Below are 22095 nucleotides of genomic sequence, written 5' to 3' on the forward strand. Positions count from 1 at the left end.
ATATGTAACATTATATATGTTACATTCCCTGCTGGTAATGCCAGTTTTCATACAACACTGGCTGGTACATACCAAAGGACTGGACTCGCTTCGATTCTAAGTTATGTTCCACACATGCTGTTGTTGAAAGCATAAAACGCACATGCTATCTGACAGTATGGCTCCTCTCATGCATTTTGTGAATAAATTTGAGGATCTGTGTATCATCAGGGACACAAAAACCCCGGTTGATTTTATTATTAATATCATCCCTTTAATATACAGGCCAGTAGGACAGCTGACAGTTTTTATATTTAATCTTCTCAGCTGAATATGAAGAGTATGTTTTTATTGTTAAAGCTTGCTTTTGGCAGTTCCCCCAAAGCTGCTACAATCTCAGTGACCCGCAGCCTTTCCTTTATCTCTTTTCTCTGATGCTGGCCAGAGCCACATGGCTGACCTCAAGTCATGCTGGAGCCCATAAGACTACATATTTATATAGTAAGTGCACAGCTGACAGACCAACAGACAGACCCTCAGGAAGTGTACACATCCACGTCCACACGGAACAATCCGTTTTGCAGAGCTGTAGGAACACTTTTCTTTTGGAAAAGTCGCTGTCACATCTGTGGAAACCTTGTGAGGCCATGATTCTCCCTTCAAAATGGGATTCATTCCCCAAACACCTCGGCAGCGTGACTTCTGCATGGGTAATGGAATGACCTTTCCAATCCCCCACATCACGAGGCCTTAGAGCAGTAACATCCACTCTTTGTTCTAACAGTCAAATTTACAGAAGAGTCAATCCCACAAAACCACCTGCTAACAGACCACAGAGAAACGTCTACAGAAGACAGGCACTGAGCAGGAAGGCAGCAGGCCCCACCTTCACTAACAAACAAATCTGGGCATCACAAAAGAGATTGGATGAGGAGAATGGGGGAATCCAGGACTCAGAGATGTTTAGTAACTTAATCGAATGATTTGGGATGCCTGGTATTTCCCCTTGAATGCTGGCTCTTTCCTGGGTTGGGCCCCCTGTTCCTGGGCACAGCTTTGTCAGGCTCTACCTGCCTTCTTTGTGATTTTGACATGCATACTATCATTGTCCTTGCCTATGGAATTTTCCACCTGTATCTGTAAAAACCAGAAACCTCGTGGAGATCACCCCTTATTTTCCTTCTTCTTCCCTTACTCTTCTTCTCTGTGCCCCTTCACTTCATTTTTTCCCCTCGCCCAGAGAATAAAGAACATGGAGAGATAAAGTGCTTGCGTCCATTTTTTAACCCTCAGATCCTCACTTGCCATAGACATTCGAATCTGAGCCTTGAGAAGGCGCCGAAGCTGGCACTCAAGGTCTCCGCACCGCGCCCCCCATAAAATCCACTTAACTCAGCAGCAGTCAGCATGGCTTCCCCTTCCTTCCTCAGTTCTCCTCTGAGCAGCAGCCGGGACCCACAGCTCGCTCACCCTCAGGTGCTGTTACTTTAAATTCTAATGAAAATAGTCCTTAGCTTAAATTAAAAAAAAAAACAACAAAAACCCTCTTCCAAAGCTCGCTTACATATCTCTCCAGTTTATCTTGTACATTTCTTCTAAAGTTTGTTTCTTTTTTTATTTTCTTACATCACATTTTCTAGTGACTTGTTTTTTACACAGAATATAATTTTTGAACATTAACACTGTAACTTAAGAAACTCTGCGTTACAGGAATTTCTAAGGATTTCCTTGGGTTTTCCAAACATACAGTAACTTTATATTCAAGTAATGACTTTTTTTTTTTTTTTTTTTTGGTTTTTCGAGACAGGGTTTCTCTACAGCTTTTTTAGAGCCTGTCCACCACCGCCCGGCCTTCAAGTAATGACTTTTAAAAAACCTTTTTTCCTATGAATATGTTCTACGCTTACTTGAGCCCAACTATTTCTATCCTTTTCCAAGGTCTGCCATTAACAGACATGTCACTACTTTCCCCCTAGGAGTTGGTGTCAAGTCTGGTGCTGCACACCTTTGAACCCAGCCCTTGGGAGGCAGAAGCGGAAAGATCTCTGAATCCACGGCCGGTTGGTGAGAGGGTTTGGAGAACATCTGAGGCCCACGCGGGGGAGGAGAGAACTGATTTCTGCAAGTTGTCCTCTGAACTCCATGCAAGCATGCACTATATATGTGCTTATGTGCACATGCACACACATAATTAAATAAGTTCAATGTTAAAAATGAAAAAAAATCATATTGGCTTTTGAGTTGAGATATAGGTATCCTGTTTGATTAAGGAAATACCCATCTAATGTCGAATTGGGAAGAATTCTTAAAAATTTTCTTCTCAGTGTCTGTTAATCATTATAAAATTTTGTACTACAATGAATTTTTACACAATGACAAAGCCATTTAAATTGATGTCCTTTACAAAATAAACACAAAAATTCATCACCAATGTCATAATCTGCTGGCCTGGTCTGTCACCTTAAGAGACAAGCTCGCTTTAAGAGACAAGCTCTGCCTACTCCTAACCTCCTCCCTGCCTTCCACTTAGATAAGCAGATCTCCCACCTCCTCTCCAGTCCTCCCTCCATCCCACGGTCGGTCCGTCCGTCCGTCCGTTGGTCCTTCTGTCCGTCCGTCCGTCCGTCCCTCCCTCCCTCCCTCTTTGCTCTTCTTCTGGAAAGGCAGCTTCTGCCTCTCTCTCTTTTCCCCCTCCTCCCCTTCTCCTTCCCATTCCCCTCCATAACCCAGTAAATAAACTCTACACCCAAACTCTCTCTGCATGGTATATCTGTATGTCTGACTCCCACAGAGGCCTCAGGCGACCCTCCACCATCCCTCATGGGACCAGTTCCCCACTACTGCTTTATAAATGATAGCAACCACTATTTTATAAATACTGTTCTTACCTAATATATGACCAGTGGGACAGTGGCATTTTCCTTCAGCTGTTAAGCTACCAGGGCAAGAAATACAGTCCCAGCCATCTTTGGTAACACCTTTCTACAGTTAAAAAAAAAAGAGAGATTTTCTTTTTAATTAACAATTCAAAATTAACTGTCAGCTTTGCATTCACAAATATAAAACACAACAAAACTCAAGAGAATTTAATTTAAAAAATCTAGTTATCAGTTTACTCTTGCCTGTTCTACAATATCCTGTTTAAATATTCAAGTTTATAGGTTTTTAAAATTTGTTATGATTCTAAGTGGGTTTATGTCCTGTGAATTATACAGTTATTAATTTAAGAGAATTCACTGGAACACTGATCTAGTGAGGTGGACTGGCAGAGGTCTAATAGAGTTTGACATGGTGAGGACACCTTCTCATGTCTCATGGTTTAGGGCAAACCTGAAATGACAGTCACGGAAATATAGTTAGGACCGAACTCAGCAGAGAATAATGTTAAAAACAACAACAAAAAGACATAAACTAGGCTTCGTTGAAAAGACTGGACTTATTAGTAAATGCTTCTACATAAGGCCCACTGTGTAACACAAAAAACTACAATAGTTTCAATAATATCTCTGGAAAATAAACTTGCCCCCGAAACTATGTTCTGTCCATTAAACTCAGAACCAAACTGACTGAAAAGGAAATTAGATTTCTATCCAATGAAAATTAGCCTATGTAGCAACTACTAATTGATTAAATTTCCCTAAACCTGTATGGAATGAAGAGACTAACGAAACTGTAGAGCAAATTTAAATTTTTATTGATGCAACGGGCATTGGATAAACGCATTGCACTTTGCAGGGTCATCGTGTGAGACCACCGACCCCGTAGGTCCACCTGTCTCAGAGTATCCCCCTGGGATGGTCTACGTGTGTAACGTGCACCTTCCCTTCCTTCTATCTCAGAGTATCCACCCTGAGTGCTTCTATGTGTGTAACACGCACTTTCCCTTCCTGACACTGAGTTACTCTGAGGAAAATAGAAACAATTTTCACAGCACCGATTCTAAGATGTCTAAATCAAACAGTTTCATAACAAAATGAATTTCTGTTTTCCCCCCAAGTTCTCATGTGGTTTTAGTGATCTCTCAAAATGGACAATAATAAAGTTAGATTAATAACTTTAAAGTTTGTAAAGAAATGGGAAAGATTATATTAAAGTTTGAGAGAGAGACATTACTTTTCCCTCCAAAGTTATTTCAAACTAAGTTCTTCATACCATGTTTTCTGGACACTTTTTACAAACAATGGACGGCCCTCCATTGTTAGAGATCATGTGATATCCTGGCAGACACACACAGGAGGTTCCTGAAAAGACAAAAGCCGATTTCTATCCTTAGTGAATACAATTTCAAGACAGGGAAACCTAACACTTCTTATGATCTTGAAGCTGGGAGTGGTGGTGTACGCTTGGGACCCCAACACTTGAGAGGAAGAGGCGGGAAGATCAGGCAGGAGTTGAAGGTTATCCTCGCTCACATCGGGAGTGGGAGGCCAGCCTGGGCATCTTGTGTGCGTGTGTGCGTGTGTGACACTCGTGTGCACATGTGCTTGCATGAGAATACTGACTGGATCACTGAACTTTATATACCCTGGCTTCTCGCTTAGTAAAACGGAGAAAGTAAGGGTCAAGACTTGGAAACGTCTGGTATTATGTTGCCGTTATTTAAATTGTAACTATCGCTAAACTATGAAAACTATTTTCTCGTACTAAACCGTGTGTGTGTTTAATGATTTTGCTATTATCTTATTGAAAATTCCTTTCAGCCAACACATCACTGCCACTCTGTGTAGAAAGATAATAAATACTGCATGGTTCTTACTATGCAACGCTGCTGGATAATTAACTCTAAGGCCTTAAGTAGAAATAGCACCCGCAGGAGTCTACATACAACACACACACCTTCCTTTATAACCACGGAACAAATAAACCTAAACACGTTTTCTCTCACACTTCCTCTCCTGGACACCCTGATGGGCACTGCTCACTGACTGAAGTGGGATCTAAAGACAACGGAGTTAACCAAACGGAGATGCAAAGCGTTTAGAGTTTAGTAAACAGAAAAAGACTTAGTTTGGGTGGTTTCAGTGAGAACTAGACCCAATAATGCAATTTAGGGGAAAAATTCACCTAAGTCTAAAGAGACATCAGGAGCAAACAGTAACAATCAACAATAAATGGGGTAGGTCCTAAGGAAATCTATAACAGGAGCATAGGTGCAGGTTGGCGGCAAACAGACAAGAGTTCTCCTAGCTTCCAGAGGACGTCATAGGGATGTCACATCTGGGCTTCAATTTTCTTATGTGCACAGAATCTGGTCATAGTTAAGGTCGCCTCCAGCTCTCAATTTCTTGAATTTGGAAGCAGGGTTACAAAAGAAATTCGTGTTTTCTCCCTTTCTTTCCTGCCAGGGTGCTTCTCTCGTCACCCCCGGTTACTCCTTCACTATTTCTACTCTGCTCTTGTTGGGCGGCTTTCAGGTACTATCCTGAGGATTCCCTTGCAGGGACTGACCCTGGAAATGAGCTCCTGGTTCAGGTGGGGTGGTGGGGCCGGGGTTCCCGATCTCATTCCGGGGCCAGTCCCAGGAACCTTTTCCTTAGGCGTGGCGGCTGTGAGTTTTCGGAACTCACTAAGTGTGTCACTCAGGTCAGGGTCCTCCACCCCAAAGCGCCTCACCTAGGGCGTCCCGCCTCTGGTTGGCGCCACAGGGCTCGCAGGAGAGCGCGGAGATGTCGAAGTACTGATGGAGGCCGCACGACTCGGGCCGCTGGAAAGGGAAGGAGAAGATCTGGGCCCACGAGACTTCGCCGAGGACCAAGAGAAGGAACGCAGCGCCGGCCTGGACTGGAGAGCCAGGTTTGGCCGCCATGGCCACCTCGGGCCCTGCACGCGTCACCATGGCACCCGCCGTCCGCGGGCGCCGGCTCCCAGCAGCCTCCGCGAGGACCCTAGCGCGTCCGCTGAGCTGATTGGACAACCGGGGCCCGCCTGGTTGCTAGGTTACCACGCAAGCGCGCGGAAGGATGGATCCGGTACAAACTGAAGTGGTGGCGGCTATTTCAAATATATTTAATTAATGCATGTATTAATTAAATGTAATAATAATGTAAACTGAATTTAAAATGTATTCTGGGACACAGATAATTTAGGCTATCTAGGAAAAAATACGACAGCAACAGAAAATATCTGGTTACAACACTTAAAAGTATTGTTTCATGAAGTTGGCAATGACACACACACGAGAATTTATTCAGGCAATATACTTTTAACAATAGAGGAGATATGGCACGTATTTTTAAAATCTCACTGAGGTAGTGGTTTTAACAGGTCATGGGCTTGATCTTCAGCAAAATCCTTATTGATTTCCTATGCGACATGAGAATATCTCTATGACAAAGGACCGGAGAAAACCCTTGCCGACTAGATCTTGGTTTTGCACTTTTCCTGTTTTGTACACAGAGGATCATTCATGTAAAGCTCATCTTAGTTGTTTTGAAAATCAAATTTACACATACTTGTGTCTTTCAAAGTAGACACCCTTGTGGACTGATAGCTCAAAGATATTTTGGCATTACATTTATATCTCATTTTTGGGTTCCAAGACAAAAATGGTTTTAATAAATTTCAATTCTATTTTGCGGTACTTTTTTTACTTTTTGTTTATCTGTTTATCCTGATCTCCCTAATAAAATCATCTGGTAAACTCTTTTTTAAAAAAAAAAAATCAGTGGAAGCTTGCCCTTCTTTGTGTTTTCCCAGAAAAGGTAAAGTTTTGTAATAAAAATGGTATTCTGATCTGATGGTCAAGGTACATGCCTTTAATCCCAGCACTCGGGAGGCAGAGGCAGGCAGATCTCTCTGAGTTCGAGGCCAGCCTGGTCTACAGAGCGAGTTCCAGGACAGGCTCCAAAGCCACAGAGAAACCCTGTCTTGAAAAAACAAAAACAAGCAAACAAAAGAGGTGTTGTGTCCTTATAAGGAGGGTATTTATATTCTCAATGCCTATGGGAGATGCATCTAAGGAAGCTAGATAACGCTTAAGTTACCATTGTGTCTTTCTCAAAAGACTAACATTGATTTGGTTTCTAGAATGTATGACAAAAGAGTTGTGTTCTCCTAAGCAGTTCCCCAAAGAGAAAATCTTTTTTTTTTAAAAGGTTTTTGGGTCATTATTTTATTGACCTGGAAATAGCTTATTTGGATACATTTAAAAGCACATAGTCATATAATCTTTCAATCTTTTTTTAACCACCTGAGCAAGCAGTGCAATTATCTTTGTTTACAAGGTTTAGAGGCATGACCAACATTGCCCAGGCAAGATATAGAAATTGTTCATGAAAGTGTCAGAAACTAGGGGAATGTGGCTTAATGACAGCTTAGAGAGAAATATACCAGAGAAAGATTGGATTTGGAGAGAATATTGACTATGATGTAGGAACCAAACTATGTTCTCTTTATAATGTTATTAATATAGTTAATATTAATATTAATCTGTTATATCTTTCTGGAAATCATATTTCTATTAAATGTAGGCAAAATGAGAGATTTAAAACAAATTCTCTGCTTGCTATTTGCAGAAACAAACTCTGAATTCTGTAAAATTTAATTTCAGGAGTTACTTAACCAAAATGTTGTGCCCCTAACAGTATAAATGCTGCAAAGGGAGTTAATATAGAGAAACTAGTCTTTGGAACTATAAACTGAATGCTCATGTGTTCTTTAAACAACCAAAAACTACTACCTGTAGAAAGTAACCCAAAGGGAACTAAAAGGAATAAAATCTCATAGATGGATGTGTTCCATTTGGTAGAATTTGGAAAACTAAATATGTACATCACACCATTGATATCTATGAGCAACTGCTTTGAGTTTGGAAAAGGCTGATTTGGTAATCACACATTTGCTATAAGTTATGGCCATTGTGGGTATACCTGCACAAATAAAGACAGATAATGGTCCAGCATATGTCTCTAAGAAAATGAAACAGTTTTTTGCTTAATATAATATAAAGCATATACACAATCATACAGGGTAGGCAGTTATAAAAAGATCAAATCAAACTCTAAAGGACATGTTAAATAAACAGAAAGTGATGATAAATACTGCAGAAATAGATTGCATAATACTTTATTAACTTTGAATTTTCTAAATGCTAATGGAACAACATTGCAAAGATACATTGGATAGTAGAAAAAACAATGGAATTAAATCAGTCAATATGCTTTAAAGATACTGACCTCAAAAGAGAAACCAGGAATGTGTTATGCCAGGGAAGGGGTTTTGCTTTTGTTTCCACAGTAGAAGAAAAGCTATGGCTATAACAAAAAATGATAAAGATTTGACTTGCACAAGAGACACTTCTTAATTAGAAGAGATGATAGTTCATTAAGCACCATGGCTGTTTAATTTAAACTAGCCTATAAAACTAACAAAAGAATTTCATTTGATCAGTTATAACTTGACAAAAGAGAATCTCCCCCAAAATTAGGGTAGGGGAAGGGTTTTGTTTTTGTCTTTTCAGGAGAATAAAGGTATCCAGCTAAGGAATCTGAAGACCACTGAACTAATGAGACATCTGAGGAAAAAGGACAAATCATCCAGAAAAAAAAATGTCTCAAGCAAAAGAGTAAATTGGCTTATTGGTATATCACATTTCCAACAGGGTAAAATTTCATAAATCCTCCCAAGTGTTTGTTTCTGCTGTTCTCTACAGACATATAATACAAATGGTCTTTTTGTAGTCCCAGTACAGTTGAAGATTATAGCTGCCTTTGGAGCTAGAGTGTGGCCCTCTCCTCTAAACCCAAGTATGCTTATTAAAGTGAAATCAATAATATCTGTCTCATGTCATAAGAGCCACCTGATATGAGACAGAATAAAGAATAAAAACAAAACAGACAAAACAAACTAACTATATTTATACTTTTGTCATTATATTAATAGTTATATAGAGTACTAATTCTATAAAAGGTTTCATCTACCTTCCTGTACATGATTTTTGGTTTGAGTCTCTCTCAGTTTTTTGCAGTGAATCATGAGCATGCCTAAGAGTGACCTTTGAAGTCTGAAGAAGATCTGAGAGTAAAACAGTCCCACTGGTCAACCTTACAAGCCAGGTTATGGTAACACACACTTTTAATCCCAGTAGCCACACTAGTTGCCATAGAAATCGGTGGTACATGCCTTTAATCCCAGCAGTGCACACCTTTAAACCCAGCCTGAGAGAGGATTATAAAATGGGAGGAGACAATTCTCAACAGACAAACTCATTCTGAGATTCCTGGAGGCAAGATCACCATTTCAGACTGAGGTCGAGGTAAGAGCCAGTGGCTGAGTGTTTTGCTTTTTGGATCTTCAGATTGAAGCCCAATTTCTCTTTCTCTGAGCTTTTATAAATCATGCTTCACAATCCCCATAAACAATTACAGATATCCATAGCCCATTGAATGACCAAACACCACCCACCCTACCTCTTGGTGGGCATTGTATTCTTAAATTTACTTCCTGATGTCTGGGAGAAATAATATCTTGTCCAGCTGAGTTAAATCCTCATGACATCCTGCCTGAAATTTTTGTAAATGTGCATGAAGATCACTACAAGTAGCCTCACCTGAGAGCCACACATCCGTCCTCTAGTCTCCCTTGTTCCCTCCCACCCGCCTGTGGTTTCCTTCCTCTTCCCTGGTAGAACTTTTTCTACCTACTCACAAGGCTTTCTAACAGACTCACATTTACAAGTGTGTGTGTGTGTGTGGGGGGGCACACACATGAAGGTCAGAAGACAACATTGTGGAGTGGATTTTCTTTCATGTATGTGGGTTCTGGGAGTTGACCTGAGGTCGTTGGACTTCTTGGAAAGTCCTCTCCCCACTGAGCTGTGCTGCCACCCGCGGGGCCGTGTTCTCAGAGGTGTTCCTGGTCCATTCCCATTTCTAGCAGCAGCTCTCTTATCATCTGACTTCATGCAGAAAACACAAAAAGCATAGAGCTGATCTCAGCTTTGTTTTGCCTGTGTTTCTTCTTTTTACTGAGCATGGCCGCCTGGACCACCAATTGTCCATGCCTTCAGAGTTCAGAACCCTCTCTGTAGTGCTCTCTGAAGTAGATCCATAGGGCTCAACTCCTGGATTTATCTTTTACCATCTATATTATTGTGGTGGTTTGAGAAAGAATGGAAAAGCGCCCCGTAGGCATGTTGGAGAAAGAGGTCACTAGGGGGTGGGCTTTGAGGTCTCAAGCCACAACCAGTGTTTAACAGCTCACTTCTGGCAGATAAGGATGCAGAACTCTCAGCTCCTCCAGCACCTTGTCTGCCTGCAAGCCACCATGCTTCCTGCCATACGATAGATAATCTCTGAACTGCAAGCCAGCTCCAATTAAACATTTCCTTTATAAGAGTTTCCGTGGTCATGGTGTCTATTTACAGCAATAAAACCCTAGGACAATTACCTTACAGAGGCTGTGTAATTACCCATGCTCCATTTCCACTTATAAAATGAGAAAATTATAGTATTTACATTTGAATGAAGTTCTGAAATTAAAAGTATTGGAGTCTCACACTGGGGTGACATCTGTCAGGGTCCAGCCTTGATGGGGTTCACACATTCCAGGGTAGGGGTGTGTGGACTAGAAATATTAGATATGAGGAACAGAGCTCTGAAAGAAATGGAACGGAGATGCAGAGTAGAATCAGGAGGCAATCTAGTGATTAATTATTGGCCCGCATTTATTTTCCATATGCTTATATTCTAATCTAAAGGGGGGGGGGAGAAGGCAAAAGACAGCTTTAACATGACACAAAGAACAGAGAAATATCCTCTTCAATACCTGAAATATCAAGCCACTATATCCTGACTTAGGCATTCTGTGTTTAGCAGGACATGAAGCGACCACACCTTAGACCAAGCATCCTGTAGGCAGTCTCTCTCTGGATCAAACCTCCTGTCCTATCCTTGAAGGAGCAGGAATAGGCTTGAATTCTCTGACCTTTGGTGAGGGTGGAATGGATCCACTTCTGCAAGCTATCTTAATGCCCCAAATACCAAGTATCCACACCCTAGGTCAGGATATCTTTTCTGTAACCACTCCTTAGGTCATATCTCTTGTCACCAACCTAGAAGGAGCAAGAGTCAGCTTAAACTCTCTGACCTTCAGTCAAGATGGAGCAGACTCACTTCTGAGGGTCCCTATAAAAATGAGATAATATACAAGGCCTGGAACAAAAACACCTCAAAAATGTTAGTAAGCTTTTGAGATCAGGGTCCTGAACCCACAATTTTGGCAGGGCCGAAGCCGGGATTAAACTATTTGATACTTAATCCAAGAATCATGCCTCTCATGGCATTCTCTGCTTCTGTTTGGATCAACTTGACATTTCAAAGAAGTCAAAGCACCGTTAATACTGTTTTACATTATCATCTTTTCTCTCAAACCTAAGAGTCAGGCTCTGTTATTATTCTGATTTTGGAATAGCAGACAGAAGACGGCCCAGAAACATCTCCTAGTCACTTGTTAGAGTGCCTCTTATTTCTTACTACACATTATTTTGGACATTATTTTACAGTGACCTAAATTAAACTCATTTTCTTCTAAGATTTAAGAGTGTTTCTGTTTTCTTAGTGGGCTTTGAAACCACCGTAAGTACATCTTACCGTTTTGTCAAGTAATTCCGGAAAACCAAATACAAAGCGGGTGCCACAGAACGTGCTTGTGATTACACTTTCATTTCTCAACTTTCAGAGGTGATCTGTCTACTCTGTTTTAAAATCTCCAGAAGAAAGCAACTTTATAAAGGTACTTACCAACGTTACTGATGTTAGATTAAGCATCATTTATTGAGCCCTTAGCTACTGACATTGTACTTATCCACACTCCACAGCAGTAAGATTAACACTGCTGTGGCGTTTCCGAGTGTCGAGGAGCCTTTTGGAAGAGCTTCCACCCGTGGAAGTGTGAAACCCAAACAGGAGCCACATGTTATCCATTGTTATTAAGTCTCCATACCTCACAAAAATAAGTTTCTGTTTCCAAAGCCTAATGTATTCTGCAAACCATGTTTTTCAACCTGTGCTGAATTCGTGACCCCGCCCCCTTGCCTTGCTAAGCTTCTGAACCTGTGATATACGGTTGATATAGGTTGGCCTAGGGAAAATGTGTCTTCCCAGGTATCTTGATGACTTACTTCCCTTCCACATGATGAAATCTTGCTCTGATCTACCCCACAGTCAGCTTTGAGGCTCCACTCTTGTGTCCAGGTGCTAAGGGTCAATTATCTCTGAAAGATATTCGGCGGAGCGACACTGGCAGGACCCCTGGAGGGTGGGAGACCGCGGAGGGTGGGAGACAGATATGCCATGAGGAGAGAGTTTGAGTATAGAGTTTATTTAGTGGGTATTGGGAACGGTTGAAGAGTAAGTGGTTATAGAGGGAGTGGGAGAAGGGAGAGAGGAGGGGCGACAGAGGAAGAGGGAAGAGGGAAGAAAGACAAAAGAAGGGGTAAGGGGAGAAGGGAGAGAGGCCATAGTTACCTCTTCAGAAGGGGGTGGGAGAGAGAGGGAGAGAGAATGGAGAGAGGGCAGAGATCAGCTTGGTACCCAGGTGACAGGGGAGGTTAGCACAAGGATAACAATCTCCACAGCTGTCTTCTATCAAGACTAACCCTTCCCCTAAAAGGGACCTCAGAAGCCAATGCGGGCGGCTCTCTGAAAGCTCTAGGAGAGGCGGCTAGCTGGCCAGTTCTAAATACAGCTTGCTTTAATCAGAGCTTCGCGGAACTGGTTTTTCCTCAGGACTAACAGAAACCACAGCCATGAAGGACAGAGAAATCTCCGGCTTCCCTCGTTCGCATCTCTTCCCTTAACTTGAAAAGAAAAAAAAAAAAAAAGAAAGACAGACAGAAGAAACCTGTTCGTGTATTTCTACAGTCGTCTCCTGAAGATGGGAATTTGGCGGGCGCAGCTCCGGGCCCCCAGATTGGCCAGGCGCAGGGCATGAGCAGAGAAGCGCCACACACCCAGGTTACTACTGCAAGCGGCTCGGGGCGTGTGCGCATGCGCATGCGCCACCCGGCTCCTGGGTTGTGGGTGCTGCCCGGAGAGCGCATGGGCAGACAAACTGTCCGTCGGTTTGTCCCGACGGGAGGGCGGCGTGGGCGCCATCTTCCTGGGGGCCGCCGGGGGGCTCGGCCGGCTGGGCGTGTGGCGGGCGCTCAGACTTGTCCCGGGGCGCCGGTCGGGGGAGGGTGCGAGCGGCAGGCCGGGCAGGCGGGGCCGGGGCGAGCGCGGCCTGTGCGGTTAGAGCCCCGCGCGCTCGCTGACCCCGACGCCCTCCGTCCGCCTCCCCGAGCGGGGTCTCGACAGCGAAGATCTCGGAGCCTCGCCTAGGTATTGCTTTTCTCGGCCGTGTCCGCGTGGGTAGCGGCGCGGGAGAGCTCGGCAGGCCGGTGTCCCCGGGCTGGAGGGGCGCGGAGCGGTGCAGTGAGGTTGGGAGCCGGTCCCCTTGGGCGAGCTGGGGTGGAGCGTTTGCGCTCGGGACAGCGGAACGCAGAGGCGCGTTGGTCGGGCGGTCCCGGTTAATCTGACAGCCAATTCGGGCGCAGACTCTGGCGACAGTCTCGGATCCGACCTAGCAAGTTGGCCTGGCGGTAAAAGAAGGAAACTCTGATCTTCGGGAGCGTGGACAAAGGCGTCGGGCTGTGGAATCGATGCCTTCGGAGGATTCCCCCATTGATGATGGATGACGTGAGAAGTCGGTGCTCTGTGGATTCGACTTAACAGTTCCTGACCCGGGACTGTGGCCTCAATGTGGTCATGCATTTTTTTTTTTTTTATTTTAGACACCTGCATTTTAAAAGGCAGATTATATCAGAGACTATTTGTGGACTGGGGTAGATGGTCTGCAGGAAAATTCAAGTTTAGAATTTTAACGTTCTTCATAACTGGGCAGTAAGACATAGTTGGAGGCATCTAGAAAACTGCCTCCATTATCATGTCTGGAAAATGCCTTTATTTGATAGTTAAAATCAAGTGGATCTGAAATTACGGCTCTTAAGTTCAGTGTCCCGTTTTTCTCTGACTCTTAATTAAAAGATGCACACTTGCGATCATTTAATTAAGACGGTGATTTAAACAGAAGGATGACGTGGTAAAATTAGCCAGCTTGTTTAAAATGTGTTTATCATTAAATGAATTTTTAGGGATTGGCTTGCTGACATCAACACAGTCACTAATCACTTTGGCATTCATATCTAAACTGGGCTTAGTGTGTGTTTCGATTTTTGTGGAGTGGCATTCGAAACCAGAACAGGATAATTTGTGTTTCGACTTTGGTGCAGTCTGTTGTGCCAGTAGACTGTGGAGATCCTGAGGAAATAGTATATTGTGAGAAGTACTTTGAGTCTTCTAGAGATAGTCTCGACGTTACTGTCTGTGGACAGATAATGACATTGACCTGCTGTGGCAAGGGCAAAGAAGTCTAAACATTAACTTTTACTTGGCACAATAGCACAGACTAGGTCTCTTGGATTGGAATGCAATGGCCTTGTGCCTGTGAAGCTACCTTTAGTTAAGACACTTAGGTAAGGTGGTTTTAAGCTAGGGTGTGTTGTGAGAGGCATTTTGAACTTGGCAGGTACTTATTGCCTTGAAATGTCTTCGAATTCATGTACTTGTAGTTGAATTTATGTCCTCGGATTCCATCCCTCTTGAATTTAAAAAGTTTTAAGGACAAAGTGGTGTTTACCATTTGCTCCCCAAAATATTTAAAGACTTAAAACGCAGTCAAGTCAGTTGACATAGGCGTCTTGGAATTTGAATGTGGACAGGTGTTTCAAGGAGCATTTTTATAGTTTTTGTTGAAATGTTGGGTATAAATATTAACTTGTTGAAATCAGCCTTACACTTTTGTTTGTACTGCAAAGACTTTAATAGTAAATCTCATTTTTAAAATGTAGTGTGTGCCATTATTTTTTTATTAACTTCTAGTTTAAGAAGTTTAATCTATAGACCAGCTCCACCTTTTTAAAGACAATCTTTCAAACTTGAAGGAATATATTTATGTACAGTGGTACTTAAGTTTAAGGGAACAAAACTTTATTTGCACATTAATATTAATTATAATTAATTTGGCACATTTGAAAAGTTATTTGGAAAACATTTTTTGGGTGTCTGTAAAAGCGCTACATACAAGTATCCTTAAATAATACTGAGTTGAATTTTTTTCAGTAATGAATGTTGGCAATCCCAATATTCCAAATTGGTCTTTATATTGTTTACTTTTCTATATTATTATCAAGGTTTCTGTAATGTAAGTGTGTAGGGTAGTTTTTTGAAGTGGCTGTTGGCATAATAAAATTCCAAAGTTGATACAGTTTTTTTTGTTTTCTTTGTGTCTGCTTGAGATGAATTTTAACAGTCTACTGTTGTAAGCATATTGGAGGAGGAGTGACATTGATTTTTTTTTAATTTAGGGATGCTATCATGTTTGCCTTAATTACATTGTAATAATGCTTGTTTCTGTATTTGTGATATGTGGAATTTGTATCCAAATGGTAGCCATTGACTTGGCTTTATTGCATAATTGCTAGTTTTCGAGCTTTGATATTTTTATCCAATATACCATTTTGAATTGTTGCTTTGTCTGACTTAGTAGTGTGTCTTGGAAGGGTGGAGAGTGGCAAGGGAGTTAGTTGGACATAAGTCTGAACTACATGCTTGGGTCATCATTAGGTAAAATGATGGAAGATCTTTAAAAATATTTGATTTTCAAGTCGATGTTTTACTTATAAAACAGATTTTTTAAAGTACATCTATGGCTGGGCGGTGGTGGCGCATGCCTTTTAATCCCAGCACTCGGGAGGCAGAGGCAGGCGGATCTCTGAGTTCGAGGCCAGCCTGGTCTACAAGAGCTAGCTCCAGGACAGGCTCTAGAAACTACAGGGAAACCCTGTCTCGAAAAACCAAAATAAATAAATAAATAAATAAATAAATAAAATAAAGTACATCTACAACTTCTATATCAGCATGTAATAAACCCAGAGTTTACTTAATGATGGAATTCAGTGAGTTTTGATATATTTTATACACTTGTAACCACTACTACACTCAAAATATCTATTCATACATTTCCATGCAAATTCCAATCATGTAGTATAATTTTCACATACATTTTTAGTTTTTAATACTTCCCAGCTGTCTGCTCTGGTTTTATACTTCTTTTTTGAAGAAGTATAATCAAGTTCCCTTTGGGACAAATCATTTTGTGATGCCCATAATTTCCATGCTTTATGGTGTTTCGCTCTACTAGGTAATTCTGAAATGGATATCAGGCATTGAAATCAATTACAGAGTTCAAAGATTAATTATATTTCATTTTCTTTCCACAGTTAAGTTGCTTTTACAGAATTAACAGGTCTCCAAGAAATAAAAGGAAAAGGTAAGACTTCAGAGCTTACGGCTTCGCACAGAACCGTGACAGCATCAGATAGATCAGTGTGTCTTTGTACCTTGCTTCTCTTTCCGTGGCAGCTGACTGTCCTGAGCAGAAACGAACACTGACCATAGCTGGCTTACTTACGGGCCAGGAGGAGGCATGTTTCTAGAGTCTGAAAGTAGTTTGATCTTGTTGTAAAACAGCATTTGGTAGACTTACAAGGGAAAAGTTGGTACTTTTGATGTTCCTATTGAATAGGATAGTTGATGTGAAGTGTTACTTTAAGGCAGTTGGTTTACCTGTATGGTTAGATAGGAGAAAGCGTATTTGTTTTCTTTAAGAATTAGTTAAGATCAGTTTTTTTGCAAACTAGTATCTTGCTTTCATTTATTAATGCTGAAGGAAGCAGGAACCAGGTAATTATTAAGCTAGTTTGCGCTAAGGTGCTGCACAAGTAAGTCTTGCTATTATGTGTACCTTTGTGTCTGCAGGTCATTGTTGCTGTGGTCTGAGCTCAGCATGGCTGTAGTCATCCGCCTACTGGGGCTTCCCTTTATTGCGGGGCCTGTGGATATCCGTCACTTCTTCAAGGGATTGGCTATTCCTGATGGAGGAGTGCATATAATTGGAGGGAAAGTTGGGGAGGCTTTTATTATTTTTGCAACAGATGAAGATGCGAGACGTGCCATAAGCCGTTCAGGAGGGTTTATCAAAGATTCACCTGTAGAGCTTTTTCTCAGTAGCAAGGCAGAGATGCAGAAGACCATAGAAATGAAAAGAAGTGTTCGTGGAGGAAGAGGGCGACTGGGGTCGGGGGCATCAGGCGTTAGCAACCTGTGTCATTTTATTGATGCTATGAAGAAAGAGGAGAGTCATTCTGGATATGGCTCTTCAGTTAACCAAGATGCTGGGTTTCACTCTAATGGTACAGGACTTGATGTAAGGCCAAGAAAGACCAGGCCATCGAAGGCTGAGAATCCTTTCTTGTTTCTACGAGGCTTGCCTTACTTAGTAAATGAAGATGATGTCCGTGTCTTTTTCTCTGGTTTGTGTGTGGATGGAGTAATTTTCTTAAAACATCACGATGGCCGAAATAATGGTGATGCTGTAGTGAAGTTTGCTTCATGTATTGATGCTTCAGAAGGTCTTAAATGCCATAGGAGTTTCATGGGTTCAAGATTTATAGAAGTAATGCAGGGCTCAGAACAACAGTGGATGGAATTTGGTGGCAGTGCGACCGAGGGTGGTGACATTCCTCGTCTGCAGTCTGAAGAACACTCTCCTTCAAGAGGGATGAACGACAGACATTTCCGAAAGCCATCTCATTCAAAATCTCCTAGAAGAACACGTTCTCGCTCTCCTCTTGGATTTTATCTTCACTTAAAAAATCTTTCCTTAAGTATTGACAAGAGAGATCTAAGGAATTTCTTCAAAGACACTGACCTGACTAATGAGCAGATTAAATTTTTATATAAAGATGAACGAAGAACACGGTTTGCCTTTGTGATGTTCAAGAACCTGAAAGACTATAATACTGCCCTGAGTCTGCATAAGACTGTGTTACAATATCGTCCAGTTTTTATTGACCCAATTTCTAGAAAGCAAATGATGAAATTCATTGACTGCTATGAAAAGAAGAGACCAGGGTCCCTAGAGAAAGAAAGGCCTGAGCATGTTTCACAGAAGTACTTTGAAGACGGCTACTCTGGTCAGAAACTGTACATATATATAAGAAATTTTCCATTTGATGTCACAAAGGGCGAAGTGCAGAAGTTCTTTGCAGACTTCCCCCTTGTTGAGGATGATATTTATTTGCTTTATGATGACAAGGGAGCTGGTTTGGGGGAAGCACTGGTGAGATTTAAATCAGAAGAACAGGCCATGAAAGCTGAACGTTTAAACCGAAGAAGATTCTTAGGGACAGAGGTGCTGTTAAGACTTATATCTGAGGTACAGATGCAGGAGTTTGGTGTCAATTTTTCCTTTATGTGCAGTGAGAAAACACAAGCCCGTTCCCAGTCACACAACAGAGATGACCGTTCCCATCTGTTTGCCTTAAACGACTCACCAGTATGCTCACTTGGCCGGTCTGAAAGGGTTGATTATCACCTGGAAGACTTAAGGCATCCCCACAGGTATTTCCAGCAGTCTGACAGGCACCCTCCTGAAGACTTCCGGCACTCTCCTGAGGACTTCCGGCACTCCCCGGAAGACTATAGACACCCCCGGGAGGAACACATCAGGCGCTCGAGGGAGGAAGACTGGAGACGGCCTCTGGAGGATTGGAGATGGTCACCGGAAGATGATTTCAGGCACGCTTATGAAAAAGACTTTAGGCAGCTGCCAGAGGAGGACTTCAGACGGCCACCTCAGGAGCACTTTAGGAGGCCATCCCAGGAGCGCTTTCGACGGCAACCCCAAGAACATTTCAGGCTTTCCCGAGAGGAGTATTTCAGGCATATGGCAGATGAAGGCTTTAGGCACCCTTCTGATGAGGACTTCAGGACCCCCCAAGAAGAAGATTTGAGATGTCCCACTGATGAGGACTTCAGGCAGCTCTCTGGGGAAGACCTCAGGGATGTACCAGAGGAGGACCCGAGATTTCCTGATAGTTTAAGACCTCCTGGTGAGGATTTTTGGACCTCACCTGATTTCAGGGGTCATCGTCCTTTTATGAACTTTGGTCACCTAGACGGTGGCAAATTTGATTTTGGAAAGCATAATATGGGATGTTTTCCTGAGGGAAGATTTATGCCTGATCTAAAATTAAATTGTGGTTCAGGTAGAATAACTCCTGTTAAGATCACGAATCTTCCATTTAAAGCTAATGCTAATGAAATTTTAGACTTTTTCCATGGTTATAAAGTCATACCTGATTCAGTTTCAATACAGTATAATGAGCAAGGGTTACCTATAGGAGAAGCCATTGTTGCTATGATAAATTATAATGAAGCTGTAGCTGCTATTAAAGAACTGAACGGTAGACCAGTCGGTCCCCGCAAAGCTAAGCTCATTTTGCTATAGAGAGCCTCAGTCCGTAGTTTTCTTCTACAGTATTGATACAGTAAAAATACAGCCTTTTAAAAAGTTTATTTTTAATTATATAATTAACTATTTTAGTTTTAGCCTGTGACTAGAGAAAATGTGTTATGTAAATCTGGTTTTCCTTTGCTTACAAATGGACGTTCTTCTCCATAATTTAAAATTACATATGCTCTTATTTGCTAGGGCAGAGAAAACAAATTTCCTGAATTCATTAGTTTCATTGATGCTATGGATAAACCCCAGTCTTGTGAAATGTGGAGTTATGTTTGGGGAAGGTAAATTTATCTTTAATTTTGTTTTTACCATCTTTTACTCAGACTGTCTAAGGAAATGATGGATGACTGGTTGTTCAGATTAGACATTTTTATTGCTACCAGCTGCAGAACTCCTTTTTGTGTGAGATATAGTGTTAAGGTCTCCTCTTAACTCTAAATAGTTCAGAAAATGAACATAATGTGAACTTGAAATTTACTTATATGAAAGGCTTAGGAAATTCTCAAAATTTGTGTTCATAACTTTAAAAAGTTTTATAAAAATAAAATTGCAACTGAAATACTTATTAACTTGTATTTGTATAACAAAAGCAAAGACAGAATTGCGTCTGGGTATTATAAAGATTTCTCATCAGTTGTCTTAAAATTATATGGTGAGCGGGACCAAACAATCTATCATACTAATGCACAGGTCTATAATTTTTCCAATCTCATTTTATCTTAAGCACTGGAGGCCTAGGACTTATCCTAACTAAATTGCTAAGATTAACACAAAATGTTCAGAAGACAAAATAATTTGTTTAGGGCTAGAGGGGAACTCTCAGGCTGGGAAGATATGACAAATGAATCTAGTTTTTCCAGGAAGAATCTACTGGTGACTCATTAGGTTTCCTTTTTATCTTCAAAATTTTGTATTTATTCAGACTCACTAAATATAAGATTTCTGGGTGTGAATTTTGACTTTGATACTCAATGTTTATATTTTGCTTATACTCAACTAGATTTTCCTTACTTTAAATAGAAGTGGCTGACAATGGACACATAATTTATTAGGCAGTAAGTGCTTTATATGTATGATCTATTATCTTTTTATTGTTATTCTTCACAAATAAGAAATAAAGTTTAGAGAAGTTCAGCAAGTTGCCTGAAGTTAATACTAAGTTAAGGAACCAATTTTAACCCCATAACAAGATTTCTGATCATACCATGTCCATAAATATCTTACTGTGTCACTTTGTTACGTGGTATTTCTACTTTAGTAAGATCATGCTAAAAAATATTTTCAGTTGTAAATTATATTTCCTTTCTTCGATTTATTTTTAAAGTTGCATTTAAAGTATGACACTTAAACATTGTTAGCTAAATTAAAGAGAAAAATGACTTAAGAATGTATAGTTTCTCTTGGATACTCTCTCTCTGTCTCTCTCTCTCTCTATATATATATCCAATTCAAAGTTCATTTTTTCTAATTCATGATTTTTATAGTTTAATATGAAACAAAGTTTTACCTACTTCCCTCATGCAGACATTTCCCCAGAGTAATTGTGAGTAAATCTTTTTTAAATATGGTGTATTATTTAGCTACTGCAGATGTAGAATACTTTCAGTATCTTAAATTAAATTAACATTTGGTTATATAAAGAAATCTAAGAGAAGCCTGCCTAAGTTTCTGGTTTTAATAGTTAATAATTAAATAGAATTGATAAATTATGTTAAAAAAGCACATTCTGAGTCCTAAAACTAATAAGCTTTTACAGAGAAAATGAAAAACTTGAAATCCTAAGCCAAGCACAGTGATTACATAGCTGGTTTATTTGATCAGATCTGCCAGACTGTAAATACACTTTCCAGATCAGGACATGGAGATACAACTAAGATAAAGCTGAAAATGAAGGGCCATTGACTGTGCAATCGCTTTGCAAACCGGGCTGTGGTGGGACGGGCACGGTCGGTGAGAGACGAGCTGGGAAACAGCACCGTCTTGATTTTTGTTAATTTATATGTGTGAGTGCTTTGCATGCATGCATGTGTGCCATGTGTCTGTGGAGTAGAGACGTGTGCTCCTAACCACTGTGCCACCTTCATTCCCAGCCATTGATTCTCAAACTACTGTGGCTGTTTTTTCTCAACCATCAGGCTCAATCTCCCTTCACTGGTGTGCTTGTGTGCAGGCTACAGTTTGATGGTGGCTTACTTAAGCACTTTTCCACTCTTTTGTGAGGCAGGGTCTCTCGCTGAAAACTTGCTCGATTGACTGGCCAGCAACCCCTGGATCTTCCTGGATTTGTTTCTCAGTGCTTTCGGGCTTTATGGTTGTGAGCAAACACCTAGCTCAGCCCCAAGTTTAATATTTTGTAAACTTCATTATAAAAGTTTATTATTGAAAACTTGTTTCTAACACTGGTTTGAGTAACATGTTGATTTCACTTCAGTTGGTCATGGTAGTAGCTAATATTTATACCAAATCAGAGTGTTTCTCTTTTGCCAAGCCTAAGGAACTGGACACACAGCTTCGGATATGAAGGAATGGTCCTAAAGCCTCACATGCTCATCACCCACTTCAGGAAGTCCACGGCCAGTTTTCCATCTCTCAGCAGTAGGTACACTGGGAGTGTGTTGGCTCTCTTAACATGATAGCCAGTGTCTTTTTGCATTCAAGTCATACTTTTTTCTGTTCAGAATGTATATAAAAATAGTAAAACATGTCTAGAAA

At 41.1% G+C, this 22095-nt stretch overlaps 2 protein-coding genes across 5 annotated transcripts in view; one reads left to right on the plus strand and one right to left on the minus strand.

The window, feature by feature from the left end:
• The window catches only part of Tmem67 (transmembrane protein 67), a 37794-nt gene extending 31961 nt beyond the window's left edge, over positions 1 to 5833 (minus strand). Inside the window, exons 1-3 of the mRNA XM_038348282.1 lie at positions 5593 to 5833; positions 4132 to 4220; positions 2868 to 2961 (exon numbers count right to left, since the gene is read on the minus strand). Of these exons, the coding sequence (XP_038204210.1) occupies positions 2868 to 2961; positions 4132 to 4220; positions 5593 to 5815 (406 nt within the window). The 5' untranslated portion in view covers positions 5816 to 5833. The remainder of the gene's footprint in view (positions 1 to 2867; positions 2962 to 4131; positions 4221 to 5592) is intronic.
• A 7234-nt stretch (positions 5834 to 13067) lies between these two features.
• Rbm12b (RNA binding motif protein 12B) lies at positions 13068 to 20770 on the plus strand. Of its 4 annotated transcripts, XM_042055963.1 has the most exons (4): positions 13068 to 13298; positions 13514 to 13721; positions 16298 to 16347; positions 16836 to 20770. In XM_042055963.1, exon 4 carries the CDS (start codon positions 16864 to 16866, stop codon positions 19366 to 19368), a length of 2505 nt encoding a protein of 834 aa, XP_041911897.1. In that variant the 5' UTR covers positions 13068 to 13298; positions 13514 to 13721; positions 16298 to 16347; positions 16836 to 16863; the 3' UTR covers positions 19369 to 20770. The 4 variants fall into 4 exon arrangements, with proteins under 4 accessions (XP_041911897.1, XP_038203079.1, XP_038203080.1 ...); XM_038347151.2 differs by having other exon boundaries at positions 13068 to 13662; XM_038347152.2 differs by lacking the exon at positions 13514 to 13721.
• The last annotated feature ends 1325 nt before the right edge of the window (positions 20771 to 22095 follow it).

Source organism: Arvicola amphibius, chromosome 11, assembly GCF_903992535.2.
Source record: "Arvicola amphibius chromosome 11, mArvAmp1.2, whole genome shotgun sequence".
NCBI lineage: Eukaryota > Metazoa > Chordata > Mammalia > Rodentia > Cricetidae > Arvicola > Arvicola amphibius.

Excerpts from the sequence above, each read along its gene's own strand:
- Rbm12b (XM_038347151.2), top strand. The coding sequence starts at position 16,864 with ATGGCTGTAGTCATCCGCCTACTGGGGCTTCCCTTTATTGCGGGGCCT.